Genomic DNA, 18,030 nt, shown 5'->3' on the forward strand with positions numbered 1-18,030 from the left:
TGACTTTCTGATATTTGATGACTTACTATTGACATCCTAACCTTTAATAGCAACTAAGTAGATCATATCTGTGTTGACACCTTTGATAGCTAAGTTCATGGAGTCCTGCAAGAGCATGCCTACTTTTGCTTTGAGAGCTAATGAGTAAATCCAAGGATAATAATACTCTGTTAGACTCATGAAACTTTTTTTAATTTAACATCTAAATATTTTAGTGTGTATCTTTTGAAGATAAAGACTCTTAAAAAATAACCACAATACCATTACAATACCTAAAAAATTCACGGTAGTTCCATAATATCATCAAATATCTAGTTAGTGTTTAGATTTCCAGTAGTAAGCAGATATTTTTTATTGCCCTTAATAACTCCTAAAGAAGAGAGTGAAGTAGAACTACAGGTATAAAACAGAAGTCTGCTAATTTGCCATTTTGTTGATGTGACGCACACATGTCAATTCTGCCCAAGATCGAAGGAGCATCCTTTTTCTCAGAATAGCTCAATCCTTCTCATCATTATATAAAAGACTTCTTTTATATTAAGAATTCTTGGATTTGACTCTACGTAAATCAAGTACATGGAGAATAAACATGAATCATTATTTGTTTTAGTATATTAACTAATAATTAAAACAAAAACTAATTATTCCTACTTCATATATAACATACTTGTTTAATCAAGAGAAGAATCAGTCGTGGAGTAACTTATTTAGTTAATATAATATAATACATAGATTGAAAAGAACATTTATATGTTTTCTTGACTCCTCTATTTTTAATACCCCCTAATAAAAGCACCTGGCTTCTTTGTTTAATAACTTATTTTCTCTTTTTCAGAGCTACCCATTTTCATCTTTGCCTTTTAAAAAAATTCTTTTAATTTTTTTTTCCACAGCATTTAACTGGGAGGTACTTAGGAAAACCTGGTTAGGTTTTGTTTTGTTTTGTTTTTTCTTTTAGAAACTTTCTGAGTGCTTCTCAGTTACTTTGTGAAGTTTGGAGCAATGCTGGTCATTCATTTCATATTTCCATAAATATGTCTTTCTTTCATATTTGTAACACCTGAACTTTATTTTGATGAGAGAAGGGTTAAAAGGGAAACCCTATCTTTTTTCTTATTTAAGGCCTACCATCTCTCTCCCAGAAAATAATCATTAATAAAACTTTCAAAATCTTGAAGGTTGTGTTTGATGCACAATATTTGCAGAGTACTGTTTCTTTTGTGTATTCTTCCACAATTACTCTCTGTATGTACAAGTGTGATTTTTATTTCTTATCTGCATAGGAACAAGCATTAAAAATATTATTACTGTAATATAATTATCATTTTCTTAACTTTATGTTTAGACTCCTCGGAGACAGAAAAAACTCTTTTGCCGCTACCATGATGGAAACCGGAATCCTAAATTTATTCTGGCTCCAGCCAAACAAGAGGATGAGTGGGATAAGCCTCGTATTATTCGCTTCCATGATATTATTTCTGATGCAGAAATTGAAATTGTCAAAGATCTAGCAAAACCAAGGGTAAATAATTTTTTTACGTTTTTTTCTCTCCTCAGTTTACTTGTGGATCAGTGTTTCCTTTCCAGTATTACAGAAATGATAATTGATATGGCCATAACCCCACAGATAGATTTAGATATTGTTGCTGCCGCATAACGGAGTTGTTAACAAACTGAGAAAAACTGGTATAAAAAGAGTTTAGTTATCAGCACAAATAACGTACCCTGCAACTGGGTTTTAACCACTTAATTATGAAAAACATAAATGGGATTTTTATTTACGCTTAACAAATATGTGTTTCAGCATCTTCCTAAAAAAGTTTTCTATGTACTTTGGAGCCCTTTAATCTCAGAGACTAATCAAAGACCAACATTTTCATATCTTCTATATTTTTATCTGAAAGAATAAATAAGGCACGTTATTACTAGAAAGATATAATTGGGCGTAAGCATCATGATAATTTGACATAATGAATCATAGTTTTCTGACTTTAACCCACAACATTTATCTCAATAAGGAAAACAATTTAATGTAAACACAATCCTATAAACTTAGTGTTTAGCATAGAAATTCTTCTTTTGTGAGAATGTGAGCAAGACTATCCTTTATGCTCTTGCCTTCTTTCCCATCAGCTTGTTCTTAAAACCTATTTGGTCTTATTGATAGTAAAATACAAACTGTCATCACTTTCATAAAGAGATTGTTAAATAAACACTAGGCATATTTTTGCTCTCTTATTACCCAGGAGTTGGCAAATTTTTCCTGTAAAGGTCCAGATAGTAAATATTTTTTAGGCTTTGCAGGCCATACAGTCTGTCACAACTACTCAACTCTGCCATTGAAGTGCAAAATCAGGCAGAGAAAATACATAAATGAGCATGGCTGTATTCTAGTAAAACTTTATTTCCAAAAGCAGGTGGCAGGCTGAATTTGTTCCATGGGCCATAGTTTGCTGATTCTTGTTATACCATAAAGGTTGAATTATCTGGATATCTGTACTGCAAAATAAACTTCAAGTTAGAATTTTTGTTGTTGTTGTTCAGTTTTACTACTTTTCCAAATTGATACTTTTTGTTACCAAAGATTGCATTCTAAATGGAAAAGACTGATCTAATATGTGTGGGTACTGTCCAAGGGAATTCTTATAAATCTCCCAAGCAGAATGCTGTTTATAATTACATTACATTCTGTCATTCTGTTTTGGATTTCTATCTTAGTCCATTATTTGTGGTCCATAAACCCAGGAAACCAAAATATCTTGGTAGAATATTTATTAAGAATTCATTTCAGCTTGGAAATCAGTCTTATATCTCTGGGTTTGGAGGTCTCAGTCTTCAAAGGGATGCTCCAGTTGGATTATTTTGATCAAGAAATTCAATGGCAATAAAAATGTCATACTCATTTGTTAACTTCAGAATCATCTTCCATTTTTTAAAAAAAATTTAAAATCATTATCTTGGCTGTCATCCCTTTCTTACTGTTTTTAACATTTGTGAGTTTTTTTCATCTGCCTTTGTATTCAGTCCAAGATTATTTCACTGTATATGTGAAATATATGAGCAGATATCTTGAAGGAAGAAAAGTTGACCTTGAAACAAATTTTGAACACCATTAACCTTTGCAGACAGTTCCATCACTGAAAAAAATTAAAATCAAAATTTTGTGATGGATCGTTAATGGCAGATAGCCATTCTTATAACTATAAATTAGACTTCAAATGTTAAAAATTTCTCTTTCCCTCACTGTTACATCCTCTAACCATTGGAAGAAACTTAATTTCCAATCTCTTTTGCTTGTTTCATGCAAAACAAAACAAAATTTTAAAAAATAACTTTTAAAAAATACAAAAACCTGAAAAACCACCTGGCTTTCAAGGCCCAACACAAGGTGACTGGAAGTCTATGGAGTTAATTTCTCTTTTCAGCCTCCTTTGTAGAAATCCCAGAATTCTGACTGGTTGGATAAATGTGATTCCTTTTTTTTTTGTTTTGTAATGCAACTATTTTGATGGTTGGCTTCACAGCTGAGGCGAGCCACCATTTCAAACCCAATAACAGGAGACTTGGAGACGGTACATTACAGAATTAGCAAAAGGTAAGAGATGTGTATGCTGCATATTTTGCCCTCTAATGAGTGTTTTGTACATCCTACAGGAATTATTCACGTAAGGGAAGTAGGTCATTTTCAGTCTCCAGCTCAAGTCACCGCCTGTTTATATACGCATGGATAAACTGCTTTGTGTTTCACAGGTCTTTCCTTTTAACTAGAAGTTCTGTTTTTAATCTTTAATTGGTCTGTTATTTTAAGGGAATTAATATGCTTTGCTTCTCTCTTCAGGTCAGGAATCAAATATCCAGGAAATGGCTTGGTACTTGTTTTCTTTTCTCTTTTTCTTGCCAAAGAGGAAAAAAAGTAAAAGCAGCAGCCTGGATTAATCTGCGAGTAGTCTTTGTTTATGTAATTCTCTCACATTCATAAATGCTGCAGTGAATTCACATCATCCTTCATGGTGATTGTGTTGGCATTTGTTAGATATCTTGTAAAATACCATTGTCGTTTTGGAGTAATCTGTATTCCTCATGTTTTTATTTTAAAAAACTCACTGACTTAAAAATTGGCAATGGAAAGAATGTGCTTCTGATCTCAGTCTTCCAAACTGCTATTACTTAGGAACTTAGTTGCCTTTTACTTCATCAGAGAGACTTAACAAGTGTTATCTCGGTGAGAGTTTAAAAAAAAAATGAATTTAAAGAGACTACTAAGTGTTCTTTTGTCAAAAATATTTAAAGAACATTAAACTTCTAGGTTGAGAAAGCTCCTGTGAAACCCAGTGCTATAAATCATTTACATACAGCTTCAAATGATTTTTTTAAAAAAAAGTGAAAGGACAATAAATCTGCGACAAAAATCTTCAACCCGTTTTCTCTTGATTTGGAAGTGGCTTTTCTTATTGCCACCTTTTTAAATGTTTTTGCTGATTTGAAACCATTACCTACCATCCAGATCAATCTGAACCCTTCCAATCACCTGTGGCTTGGCAAAACAAAACAAAGCAAACAAAAGCCCAAAATTGCCTGCTACGTGAGTAAGTCCTTGTCCTTTCTCTTTTTTTGTAGCTGAGCCGAGCTACAGTACATGACCCTGAGACTGGAAAATTGACCACAGCACAGTACAGAGTATCTAAGAGGTAAGGGAGTAATGGAGAGAATTTTAGTCATATTTGGACCACTTCTTTCTTGAGAATTTAATTTTCGTAAAACCCATGATACGGTTTCTAAGACCTAGGCTGTTAGGCATAAGTATTTGATGACAACCATGCCTGAATTTTCATGATGGACTAATAAACAGACGTGGTTATGGGGCAATTAATAGAGATTTTCCAGAATAACTTATTAGATTTCAGAATGCCTGCTGAGACTCCCCAAACCCTACATGATAGGTAAAGTTGTGTTCTCATATTGAAGTAAGAGAAGTTGCCAAAGACCCTTCATAGAACAATGCCTAATTTGCCCTCTGTGGTAAAGCAGGGGTTTAAAATCTCTGGGTCACCCAGTAGCTATAGGTATTGAGAAAGTGAATGCCTTGAAGGATTACATAACAAATCCTTGGCAAGTCAATTGGTTTCAAATTCTTTGCTTTTAACAATGTTTAAAGAGAATCTACTTAAGTTATTAGCTGAAAAAAATCACTGAAATTGTATTTAATAATAGATCACTGTGTAATTTATGTATATAGTTTAGAAGGAGACCACAGAATAAGTGATGTTATTCCAACATAACTCCTTTTTCATCTATTTACTTATGGAAAGAAAGTTTCTCAGCTCTCATAAAAATGAAAATAGAAATATCATTGAGCTGAATTTGGTCTCATTCTAGCAATAAGTAATATTTATCCACATATACCATATCTAATTGAAAATAACAAAATAAGCCCATCCATCTTATTAGGAACATTTTAGTATATTTTCACTTTTTATAGTTGGTAATGATTGTTTAATCATGTTATTTAGATTAACAGGTACTGATAGTAATTGTAATAACTCATTCCAGAAGACATTGTTTCTAACACTTCAACCTTTATGTTACAGGAGATCTATATTTCTTTCAATTTATATATATTTTTTTGTTGTAGAGAAGTATAATGTGATGAATAAAAGACTTTTAGGCGTGGAAACATATCACTCTAGAACAGGGCTTCTCCACCTCAGCACTATTGATATTTTGGATCAGATAATGCTTTGTTACTGGTTGTCCTGAGCTTTGTAGATTTTTAGTAGCATCTCTGGGACTTGCTAGATGCCAGTGGCACCTTTCACCCCAGTTGTGATGATCAAAAATGTCTCCAGACATTGCTAGATGTTCTCTGGAAGGCAAAATCCCTACCACCATCCGAAGGGACTCCACCTCTGTACCCCTGTTGAGAACCACTGTTCTAGGGTAAGAGTGGAATGAAAATCAAGTTCAAGGGGGAAAAAAAAGAATGATGTAAAATTTCCAAGTATTAAAAAACACTTCATTTGTGTATTTTTTTAAGTGGATAATGGTGGGCATCAAATCGTTATGGTATTTAGATTCCACTGGATACATTAGTAAAGTAATCATTTTTCAGAAATTACTGCTATTTTCGATATGGCATAATTAATTTGAAACTATTATGATGAAAAATTTTAGTTGTCAACTAAAAAATTGTGCAAAGGAGTACATAGATTTTAACAACTATTTTATGAGGTACTCGAACAAAAAAGTTTTGAATATTATTCCTTACTGTAAGTCATAACAAAATGTACTGTGAAGGCTGGACAGAATGCGTTGATTCATTTCCTTACTCTTTTTGGGCAAAGCTATATGTCCTTCATATATTAACCTTCAGCATCCCCACACTGATATCCTGGTTCCCTTACTGTCTGCCCTATACCACTACCTGCCCCCTTGCCCCTTTAGAAGACATGAAGAAAATTAAATTTCTTATAATATGATTTTGATTTCCGGAACACCAATAGATGGTAAGGATTTACAGAAACTAATTTGGATTAGACATGTTTTGAGACATGATTTAGAATGCTTCTGTGCATTTTAATTAACTCTAATTTTAAGTTAAGCTTAAGCTAATTTTCCATTTTGTTATAGGACCTTTTTCATGTCTAAATAATTAACCCCTTACCTATTTTTTAAAAAATAACTTAAGCCATTATATAATTTATCAGAGATTATTGCATGGTTTTAGGCATTTTTACTGTCATAAGGCTTGTAAGTATCTAAATTCCCCAGCTTTGGATGCTTTTAGGAAGCATATAAAACAAAATTTCATGAACTTAGTGTTTGTAAGCCATTTTTGGAAATTTCCTATGTATGCAGTGGACCTTTTGAAGAAATATCCAGCTCACAGAGTCATTGGACTCTTACAACAAGTCAAAGTAAATTACTCTTGGAAAGGTGATCCACAAAGATGTTTTTCATTAAGACTTAAATATTTCTAAACATTTTGAGCTTATTTTTAAAATATTCTAATTTTATAGCTCTGAGAAGCAATTTTATTGGATTTTTGAGAAAGGCACAGCCATGCTTTATATTATATATAAAGATAATATATAATAGAAGGCATTTAGCCAGTAACATTAGAAGCATTAGAAGACTGAGTAACGCCGGAATAAATTCACCCAGTGTTGGCAGAGCATACAGAGTATGTGTGTGTGTTTGTGTTCAAAACAACCTAGTAAAAAAAGAATTCCATAGCACAGTGATTTTCATCTTTACTCTTAAGGAAAATTGTTTAGCAACTCTTAAAAATAAAATATACATGTTGAGAGAGAGAAGTCTTAACTGTTAAAGAAGTAATTTGCTCCATAAAATATCCAATACATTTCATATTTTAACAAATAAAAGTTTTTACTATTTTGGGAATTTAATAGCTATGTTAAGATATTTTCTACCCATTATTGTATAAATCTGGATTTTGAACATTCCTACAAGTGAAATAAATGAGTGTTTTATGTTTTCTTCATAAATTATACCTCTGAAAAAGGCATCTCAAATGCAAAATAGAAGAAAGAATTTGGTACTGATGTCAGTTAATGTAATCTCTTTTGCTCTGGGAACATCTGTATTTTGAGAGAGTCAGAAGAGAGTTTCAAATATCTGTCTTTTGAGAAATTTCTAACTGATTGCATCATCTTCTGTGGAAGTAAAAATATGGTCTAGCATTCTAGCAAATAGAATTTTTTGGGGGAAAAGTATGTGTGGAAATCCATTACTATTTAAAAAATGTAAAGTTTTTATTTACTTATCTGTGAACTTTTGGCAAGTTATCTCTGTCTTTTCCAGTATTTAAAAAAAAAACTAAAAATTTACTGCAGCTTGTTAATGGAGAACCTAATAATTTTGGCTAAATCAGAGAAATGGAATTTTAGTTTTTGAAAGGTAAACATTCAGCTACGTGCTCTGATTTTAGTTACGTGAGCTCGTAAAGTCCAGTTAAGGTAATATAAATAATGAGATATGCAAATAGCCTATTTAGTGTGGTAGAAAAAGCTGCTTTGATTCTGGTAGATCATTCTTGGAAGTGGTTTTCATTTTTTTACTCTGAAATATGATTTCCTATGATATGATATTTTATTATGCTTAAGATTTCATTTACTCATGTTAATAAGGAGTGAATAGAGTGTAAAAGTATGTTAATATTTTTACAATATAGAGGCAAATACAAGTAGCTTTGAATGATTTCAGATATGTTTTTTTTAATTGGCGTTAACTTTTAACAACATTGCCTTCTATTGGGTTGAACAGTGGTTCTCAGATTGCGATAACTGAAATGGACAGATTATAGTGTTATTGCATCATTGTCCCACTAAGAATCAAAGAGACTAGAGAAATTCCCAGTCTAGGTGATTAGCCTTTCTTTGTTAACCATCAAACACTTAGAGAAGACTTATTTAAAGTTTTGCCCTCTGTAACTGGCACTTTGGGCCCTGAATTATCTTTTGCCTTTGCAAAAAATCACATAGTGATTTTATATTAGCTAATTGTAAAATGTTGATTTTCCCATGTATTGGGTTAGAAGAAGAAGGTAGTGATAGTATTCACGTTATATCACTAATGTTTTCCTTGGGAGGTTTTGTAACAATCTGTAAAACATCCAAAATGGCATTGTCTCTTTGTTTACTTGAGCATGCCTTCCTTACTGATGTATTAGAAGTATAGTCATGCACTGTGAAAATGTTGCTCCTTACTCGAATAAAGCATTCCAGTGAGATTTTAAAAAATCATATATTAAAAGAATAATAAAGATTTTACCAGCAGAAACTCGTTAGAAACATTTCTCTGCATGTACAACTTAGCTCTCAGGTTCTTGTCATTAAGACCAAAAGGAAGGTATTTTGGGTTATCTAGTTATTAGTGGAAAAAGAGGATGCATAAAATTATCCGGAGAAAGAGTTCTGTTTTTCTTCTGGCACTAAATTATGTTTTGTGGAAAAAACACTGTATAACTTAGTTGACATTTTCAATTTAAAAAAAAGATAAAGAAATATTATTCAAATGATTTTTCCTGTTCCAGTAAATGCTGTAACTTTACATTCTAACTCAGTTAAAGCACTGAGTACTAGAAGAAAGAACCTTAATTTCTGATGATTTAATTTAATGCAGGAATAAGACTTCCAGATCCTAAAGAATAGACAGTTAAGATATGTTACATTATCATTGTCTCCACTGAATTTTTAGCAATGTAAATTCAGAGTTAATTTCTTAGACTACCTAATAGGTCTACAATAACGTTGCTAAAGACAGATTAGCAATAATGGTTTAAGGATGGGATCCAGATGAATAAAATGTTTTAAATGTATGGAGTTCTCCAGCTAAGGAGAATATTTATTATATTTTGGAGAGGTTTTCACATGAAAGTCAAATTAAGTGAAATAACTTCCCATGTATCAGTAGAATTCATTTTCCTCTGTAGCAACTATAACAGAACCACATTAAGATAATAATTTTTTTTTAAACTTGCAATCATCAATGACTTTAACTGCTAAGCCTCAAACCTCCTGTTGAGACCGTTTATGAAATAACGAGAAGTGCAAATTAAAATGTTTTTAAAAATTTAAACAGTTAAAATATTTTTGCCTCTAAGCTTGTTAAAGATTAAAAAGATTGATACTGGCAAGGATTTTATGAAATAGGCTGTCTCATAAATGGCAGGAGTAAAAATCACACTGCAGCTTTTCTAGAAGGCAATTTGACATCTATTATCAAAATGTAAAAGTTTTCTAGCAGTTCCACATCTAGGAATTTATCCTACAGAGATATTCTCACAAGTGTGCAAAGACATACATAAATTTTCATTACAATACTGTTTTGTAATAGAGAAAAGTTAGAAATAATCTTTTTTAACTAGTGCTTTATTGATAGACCATGTGGTCATTTTGGAATTAAAAGTAAAAAAGAAAAGCACCAGTTAAAAAAAAAAAACTGAGGAATGGGAATGTAAAAGTGGTACAATTGCTGTGGAAAACAGTGTGGCAGTTCCTCAAAAAGTTAAATGTACAATTACCATATGATCCAAAAATTCCACTTCTAGATATATACCCAAAAGAATTGAAAGGAGAGACTCAAAGAGATACTTGTACACCCATGTTCATAGCAGCATTCTTCACAAAAGCCAAAAGGTAGAAGCAACCCAAGAGTCCATTGATGGATGAATGGATAAATAAAATGTGATATATACATATAATGGAATATTATTCAGCCTTAAAATGGAATGAGTTTCTGACACATGGTACAACTTGGATGAACCTTGAGGATATTATACTAAGTGAAATAAGCCAGACACAAAAGGACAACTATTGTATGATTCTACTTATAGGAGGTACCTAGAATAGGTGAATTCATACAGACAAAAAGTGGATTAGAGGTTACCAGGAGCTGGAAGGAGAGAGAAGTGGCAAATTATTGTTTAATAGGTACAGACTTTCGGTTTGAGATGACGAAAAAGTTCTGGAAATAGATAGTGGTCATGATTGCACAACTTTCTGAATATACTTAATGCCACTTAATTGTACTCTTAAAAATGGTTAAAATGGTAAGTAAATCTTACGTCATGTATATTTTACCATATTTTTTTAAAAATGGTTAATTTTATATTCTGTGTTTTTTACCACAATTTTTTTAAAAAATGAGGAAGTGGTATATGTACTGAATTGGAAAAATGTCAGGAGTATTTTCAGGGGAAAAAGAGTATATGTATATAGTGAGGTGGGAGATGAGAGGGTGGGTGGATTCCCTTCTTTAAAAAAAATTCTCTCTGTATGTTTGTTTATACACAGGGGAACATGTTGAGAGGATATATACCTATTTGTTAATAGTGTTTACCTGTGAGGAGTGGGACTAAGAAAGGGATTATATACTTTTGTATTGTTTGAAATTTTTGTTTTTTTTTTTTAAACAGCTTTATTGAGATATACACATAACCCATACAATTTACCCAGGTAAAGTGTACAATTCAGTGGCTTTTAGAATATTCAGAGTCATACGTGCATCACCACAATCAATTTTAGAACGTTTTCATTACCCCAAATGAAAGTAATGAAATGAATGAAAGTAATGAATGAAATTTCTCTTACCCCAAAGAGAAATTCTGCACTCCCTAGCCATAAACACCCGATCCTCAGTCCTCCCTCTCCCCCCACTCAGCCCTAGGCAACCACTAATCTTTCTGTCTTTATGGGTTTGCCTGTTCTGGATATTTCATATAAGTGGAATCATAAAATGTGGCCTTTTGTATTTGGCTTCTTTCACTGAGCATAATGTTTTCAAGGTTTATTCATGTTGAAGTATGTATCAGTACTTTATTCCTTTTCATGGCTGAACAATACAATATTCCATTGAATGGCTATACCACATTTTATCTGTCTTATTCATGTGTTGATAGACATTTGGGTTGTTTCTACTCTCTAGCTATTATGAATAATGCTGCTCTGAATATTCAGGAACAAGTTTTTGTGTGAATATAAGTTTAAATTTCTCTTGTTATATAACTAGGAGTGGAATTCCTAGGTCATATGGTAACCCTATGTTTAACTATTTAAGGAACTTCCAAACTCTTCCAAAGTGGCAGCACGATTTTACGTTCCCACCAGTGATGTATGCCAGCTTCCAATTTCTCCATATACTCACCAACACTTGCTGTCTATCTTTTTGATTATGTGGGTGCGATGTAGTATCTCGTGGTTTTGATTTGCATTTCCTGGGTGGCTAATGATGTCAAGCATTTTTTCATGTGCTTATTGGCCATTTGCATATTTTCTTTGGAGAAGTGTCTATTCAGATCTTTTGCCCATTTTTAAATTGAGTTATTTATCTGTTATTTAGTTGTAATAGTTCTTTTTTATTTTTTATTATTTTTTAAAATAGTTCTTTACATATTTTAGATGCAAGTCCTTTTCAGACTTTTGATTTACAGAAATTTTCTTCCATTCTATGAGTTGTCTTTTTACATTCTTGGTGGTGTCCTTTGAAGCACAAAGGTTTATTTTGATAATGTCCAGTTTATCTATTTTTGTTGTTTGTAGTTTTGATGTCATAGCTAAACCACTGTCTAATCTAAGGTCACAAAGACTTACACCTATGTTTTTTTCTACGAGTTTTATAATTTTAGCTCTTACATTTAATCCCTTTTGAGTTAATTTTTTTATATGGTGTGAGGTAGGGGGCCAACTTCCTTCTTTTGCATGTGGTTATTCAGTGTCCCAGGACCATTTGTTGAATATGATAAGCATTTCTTTTATAATTTTAAAAGTGTAAAGTGAAAGATTGGAATGGTAATTTGCTGGAATGGCAAAAGTTGAAGATGTTCTTCCTGGTAGCAGGAGACTTCAGGCTGGAGAGTAAGCAAGCATTGTCAAGGAAAAGAGTCAAGATAAAAAGAGAAGGATAACTGCTGGAGTAAGGCCTGTGGAATTAGAAAGGGTCGATTCAAAAGTATAGATAGACCATCCAGCCTCTACTAAAAGACAATGCTTTTACCAAAGTATAAGAGAAAAAGGTAAAAATAGATGCTTAAAAGTTGGTGGTAGCAGGGGAGGAAGTTGAAGCTATCAGAAATAGAAGCCAGGTTCTCTTTGGGTGATAGGTTCCAGGATAGAATAGGAACAGTTATCTTATCAAGATGTGTTCAGTTTGAAACTTTATTAGAACACTTGCCAATCTTGCATTGCAGTTATCTATAATAGTCAAGTCAGTAGTTGGTTGCTTATAAAATTCAAAAATCTATCAAATTGTTGCCGGGCAGAAAAGATAGATAACATTGACATACTGGGTTAGTTCTACCAGGAACTTGGTCAGAATTGGGAGGTATAAGTTCTTAGTATATTTATCAGCTACATCCTTTATAACAATAAAATTCGTTGTTGTTCCTATTTCTGCCACACTGAGGAATTCTACTCAGCCTGTCCTTATAAATTTGCAAGAGATCACCAGACAAATAATTACGGTAAAATAGAATAAATCTTGGATTAGTTCTAAGAAGTCTTCAGGATTCATTCATTCATTCAGCAAATATAGTCACGTACCATGTAATGATGTTTCGGTCAGTGATGGACCACATATACATCTGTGGTCCCATAAAATTAGTACCATATAGCCTAGGTGTGTAGTAAGCTATACCACCTAGGTTTGTGTAAGTTCACTCTATGATGTTTGCACAATGACAGAATAGCCCAACGACGCATTTCTCAGAATGTATTCCCATTGTTAAGTGATGCATGACTATATTTATTGAGCCTCTGCTATGTGCCAAGTGCTGTAATAGGTTCTGCGGATATAATGGTGAGCAAAACCAGACAGAATTTATATGTGTTTAGAATTAATAGTTGAATGAAGACATTTTACCTTAATCAAATAACAAATTAATGTACAATTACTGTGATACATGCTACAAAAGAAGGATATATAGTACTATAAAAACATATTAGGGGCAGTTGCCTTCTCTACTTCCAGGTACACAGAGGTAGCCTCTCCTGGATGTGCTTCAGGCTGCAGGAAGTTGGCAGCTTTGAGATTAATGGAGGGCTGTGAGTAGCCCAGCATGGTTCTGGGGGTACAGCTGCCACCACCCTCCACCCTCTCTACCACAAGGATGATTCCCAAAGTAGCATCCAGCAGGTGCCCACCAAAGTCACTGTGATCCTGTTAGTTATTGAAGGTACCACAAGCTTGATTGCTTTTGTGAAGAACATTTTATTTTCTTACTTCAAAGAAAATGTTGAGTATCTGCAAAGATACTTCTTCCCTCTTGGAAAGAAAGAGTGCTAGTAGGACCTCTAGTCTTTTGAGGAAATAGGCTGAAGAGGATTCCCACTGGGATGGGGTGTTCTGATCCCTGCAGCATCCAGAAATGGGGTGGATGACCTGTAATAGATGATCCAGGCTGTGGTAGATAACATGTCCCGGTAGATGTCTCTGGACTGAAAGACCATGGTACTGAAGGGCTACATGTGGAGGGCAGCATTCACACCTGGGTACATGAAAGCAGCATTCTTGAAGACGTAGTTCTAGCAGTTAGGAAATGGAGAGAGGCTGGAATGAAGGTGTGTATCTATTCTTCAGGGAGTGTAGAGGCACAGAAACTATTACTTGGGCATTCTGCAGAGGAAAATATTCTTGAGTTTGTTGATAGTTACTTTGATACCAAGATTGGGCAAAAGTGGAGAATGAGAGTTATTGAAAGATTGCAGACACCATTGAGTGCTCAGTCAACAACATTCTGTTTCTGACAGATGTTTCTCTAGAGGCTAGTGCTGCTGAGGAAGCAGAGATTCATGTAGCTGTGGTGGTAAAACATGGCAATGTGGGATTAACAGATGATGAAAAGACTATAGCCTCATCAGATCCTTCGGCAAACTGTATTTGCCCTCCTCAACCTAGAAAAGGATTTCTAAAGAAGACAAACTGTTCCTCATAGTGGTCCCTGTTTTATTTTAATGGTAAAAGTAACTTACTTTAACAATACATGTATATACACGTGTATGCAAATATGTGTGTGTTCAAATTACCTTCCACAGGTACATGAGTGAAAAATAATCTCAGTTCAGTGAAATGAAAAGTTATTTTTAAATCTATTATATGTAAAAATTGTATGCAACCACAACATTAATCCTTACTGAGGGCAAAGTGTAGTCAATAGAAGAAATTACTAAATACGGATCAAATGTGCCGTGTATCAGGTCATGGACCAAAATGGAAAGCTAGTTTTGAGAAGTTGTTCAGAAGGCTTGCTATTTTAAAAACTGAAGTGTTTGAAAGGCTTATTGCCAATAATTATTAATTGCCCTTGTTTAATTGTGAGGGAATAAAATTTAGAAGATTACAACAGCTGCATTTCACAATATTTGCCCACCTGTATACAAAAGACAAAGATATTTGCTTGTGCTCCAAAAGAGATCAGAATTAAAAAAAAAACTCAATTCAGTCGTAAACAATCAAGTATATGTTACTTAAGAGGAAACTTGGTAATCGTTGTGGCACCCACAGCAAACAATTGCCTTACCAGTGAAAAAGGTGCATTGATGTAATAGCTGAAAAAGAGAAGTGATTTTTTTTTTTTTTTGAGGAAGATCAGCCCTGAGCTAACATTCATGCTAATCCTCCTCTTTTTGCTGATGAAGACCGGCTCTGAGCTAACATCTATTGCCAATCCTCCTCCCTTTTTTTTTTCCCCCAAAGCCCCAGTAGATAGTTGTATGTCGTAGTTGCACATCCTTCTAGTTGCTGTATGTGGGACGCGGCCTCAGCATGGCCGGACAAACGGTGTGTCGGTGCGTGCCCGGGATCCGAACCCGGGCTGCCAGTAGTGGAACGCTCGCACTTAACCGCTAAGCCATGGGGCCGGCCCAAGAGAAGTGATTCTTAATGTTTACAGAACAGTCCTAATCCTGTCAATTGTTATCATTATAGATTTTATAGTTGCCTCTCTGATAACTTCTTAGCAGATTTTTGAGAAAATGTATTGTTATTTACTATTTTAAAAAACGATTTTACTGAAATCAGTCCATCAGATCAAGAAGAATCCTAATGTATTTTCCTTTTAAATGGATGTGAGAAGTGTAAATTTTATAACAGTATTATTTATCTTGGTTTAATTCTAATAGCACGTCATGTCAATTTCACATTGTGATTAGTAAAAACTACTTCCTCCTCCTCCTTCCTCTTCCTAAAAAAAGAAAAGGGAAAAAAAATTAGGAAGCTTTGACCTAATCTGGCATGAGGAGGAGTCAAGGAAGGTTTCTCTGAAGAAGAGATGACTGAAGTGATAATCCAGAGCCTTAACTTGGCAAAGTGAAAAAGAAACATATTCTGGGCAGAGAGAAGAGCATGTGCACTAGCCTTAGGGCTAGAGGAAACATGTTCTTGAAGAAGTGTTGCTGGGGCACTGGGAGAGAGGCAGAATATAGTGGCAGAGGCTTTAAGGATGGAGCAGCCAGAGAGACTGAAGGGATACGTGGAGAATGAATGAAGGAGGAGGAGAGTTTCAAGAAGGGTGAACATTGTGAAATGTTACTGTAAGAGCAAATACAGTGAGAATTGGAAAATCTCATTAGATTGAGCAGCACAGTAAGGTTATGAGTGATATTAGGAAGAGCAATTCTGATGGAATGATAAGCGACTAGAGCTACATTGGAAAGATTTGAGAAATGAGTCTGTGAAAAAGTTGACTTGAAGAGGGAGGTGAAAGATTGGTAGCTGGAGGGAGATAGAGTGTTGTGGAAAAGAATATTTAATACTTTTTATTGATTGATTGAGAGAGACTTAAGCCCAGTTAAAAGCTGTGGGAGGAATTATTGAGAACGGAAATTGATTATATAAAAGAGAGAAGGGCTAATCGATATTTATAGTTCCTAAAATGGCAGGATTTCAATAATGGAGAGAAATCTTCTTGAAAGTGGAATGAAGGACCTAGAATGAACTAAAAGGAACAGATAGATGCAAATGTGGGTAGATTGTATGGTTTCTATTTCTTTATGAAGTAGGAGATATCTACTGAGTGAAGGGAGAGGCTGAGGTAGGTTAGGATTCAGAGTAGAGGAGGGAGCAAGAGTAAGGGCCCATTTGAAATTGGTGTTCATTAATTTTTAGTGGAACATATTTGACCTATTTCATGACTTTCTCCAGTAGGGTTTGGTGACACCAGTATAAGCTTGGAGAAAAACTGATTCAGGATTGTATTTTTGCCAAGACAGCTGAATTTAGTCTTTTAACAAGAATATTGTTGAAATGATGGATCATGGAATCAAAACTTGATGAGAGGAGAAGTGAGGAAAGAAAAAGGAGGATAGACTGTGAAAAAGCATATGTAAAGGAAATAGTTGGATTTTGGGGTGCCTTTTTTTTTGTTGAGCTATAGTTCTCATACCATAAAATTCACCCTTTTAAAGTATGCAATTCAGTGGTTTTTAGTCTTTTTGGTTGTGCAACCATCACCGTTATCTAATTCCAGAACGTTTTAATCACCCCAAAAAGAAATCCTGTACCCATTAGGAGTCATTCTCCATTCCCCCCTTGCCCTGGCAACCACTAATCTGCTTTCTGTATCTATTGATTTGCCTGTTGTGGACATTTCATACAAATTGAATCATAATATGTGGCCTTTTGTATCTTATCTTTCTTAACATGTTTTCAGGGTTCATCCATGCTGTGGCATATGTCAGTACTTTATTCCTTTTCATGGCAAAATCATCTATCAGATGAATATATCACATTTTATGTATCTGTTCATCAGTTGATCGATTGGATTATTTCCACTTTTTGGCCATTATTAATAATGCTGCTATGAATATTTGTGTACCAGTTTTCATATGAACATAGATTTTAATTTCTCTTGGGTATACAACTAGGAGTGGAATTGCTGGGTCTTATGATAACTACATTTAACAATTTGATGAACTGCAAACTGTTTTCCAAAGTGGCTGCACCATTTAACTTTTCTACCAGCAGTGTATGAGGGTTCCAACTTCTTCACATTCTCACCAACACTTGTTATTGTCCATCTTTTTGATCATAGCCATCCTACTGAGTGTTTGCTTACCTTTTAAAAACTTATGCATGCAAGTAATATGTAGATTTTTTTTTCTTATAAAATATTAGCATTAAATGTCAGGCTAAAAACCCTATGACCTTTACCCCAGTCAGTTCCTATACTTTAACTGGAAGGAACAATTGTTTTCAATTTGGTATGTATTTTCCCAGAATTTAAAAAAATTCTCAATGTAGATAGCCCTATATAGCCTTCTTACATTAATCCAACTGTTTTGATAGAAGCTCTGTAATAAATGAGATTAGTTTTTTCCTTTACAATCTCTAACTGTAGAATGTAACATCTTTTAAAAATTGCAACATTCGTTAGTAAAAAACATGTCAAACAGGCAAATCAACTAAATGGCTATAGATAAAGGCTTATTGTCCCATATATTATGGTTTTTTAAATGACAGCTATTGGTCTTCATGTATTGAAACGCTTTCAGTAAAACTAATATTTTATTCTTGTTC

At 33.9% G+C, this 18,030-nt stretch overlaps 1 protein-coding gene and 1 pseudogene across 3 annotated transcripts in view; both read left to right on the forward strand.

The window, feature by feature from the left end:
* The window catches only part of P4HA1 (prolyl 4-hydroxylase subunit alpha 1), an 86,960-nt gene that overhangs the window by 52,189 nt on the left and 16,741 nt on the right, over positions 1-18,030 (forward strand). For 2 of the 3 annotated variants that reach the window (XM_004426987.3, XM_014784876.2), the window contains 2 exons: positions 1,346-1,522; positions 4,618-4,688. In XM_004426987.3, the coding sequence (XP_004427044.1) occupies positions 1,346-1,522; positions 4,618-4,688 (248 nt within the window). Of the gene's footprint in view, positions 1-1,345; positions 1,523-3,524; positions 3,596-4,617; positions 4,689-18,030 lie in introns of all 3 variants that reach the window. The other variant, XM_004426988.3, reaches the window with a different exon arrangement.
* Positions 6,676-18,028, forward strand: LOC147916818 (enolase-phosphatase E1 pseudogene; annotated as a pseudogene).

The sequence above is a fragment of the Ceratotherium simum genome, chromosome 6, assembly GCF_057802395.1.
Source record: "Ceratotherium simum simum isolate JZ-2026a chromosome 6, ASM5780239v1, whole genome shotgun sequence".
NCBI classification, from domain to species: Eukaryota; Metazoa; Chordata; class Mammalia; order Perissodactyla; family Rhinocerotidae; genus Ceratotherium; species Ceratotherium simum.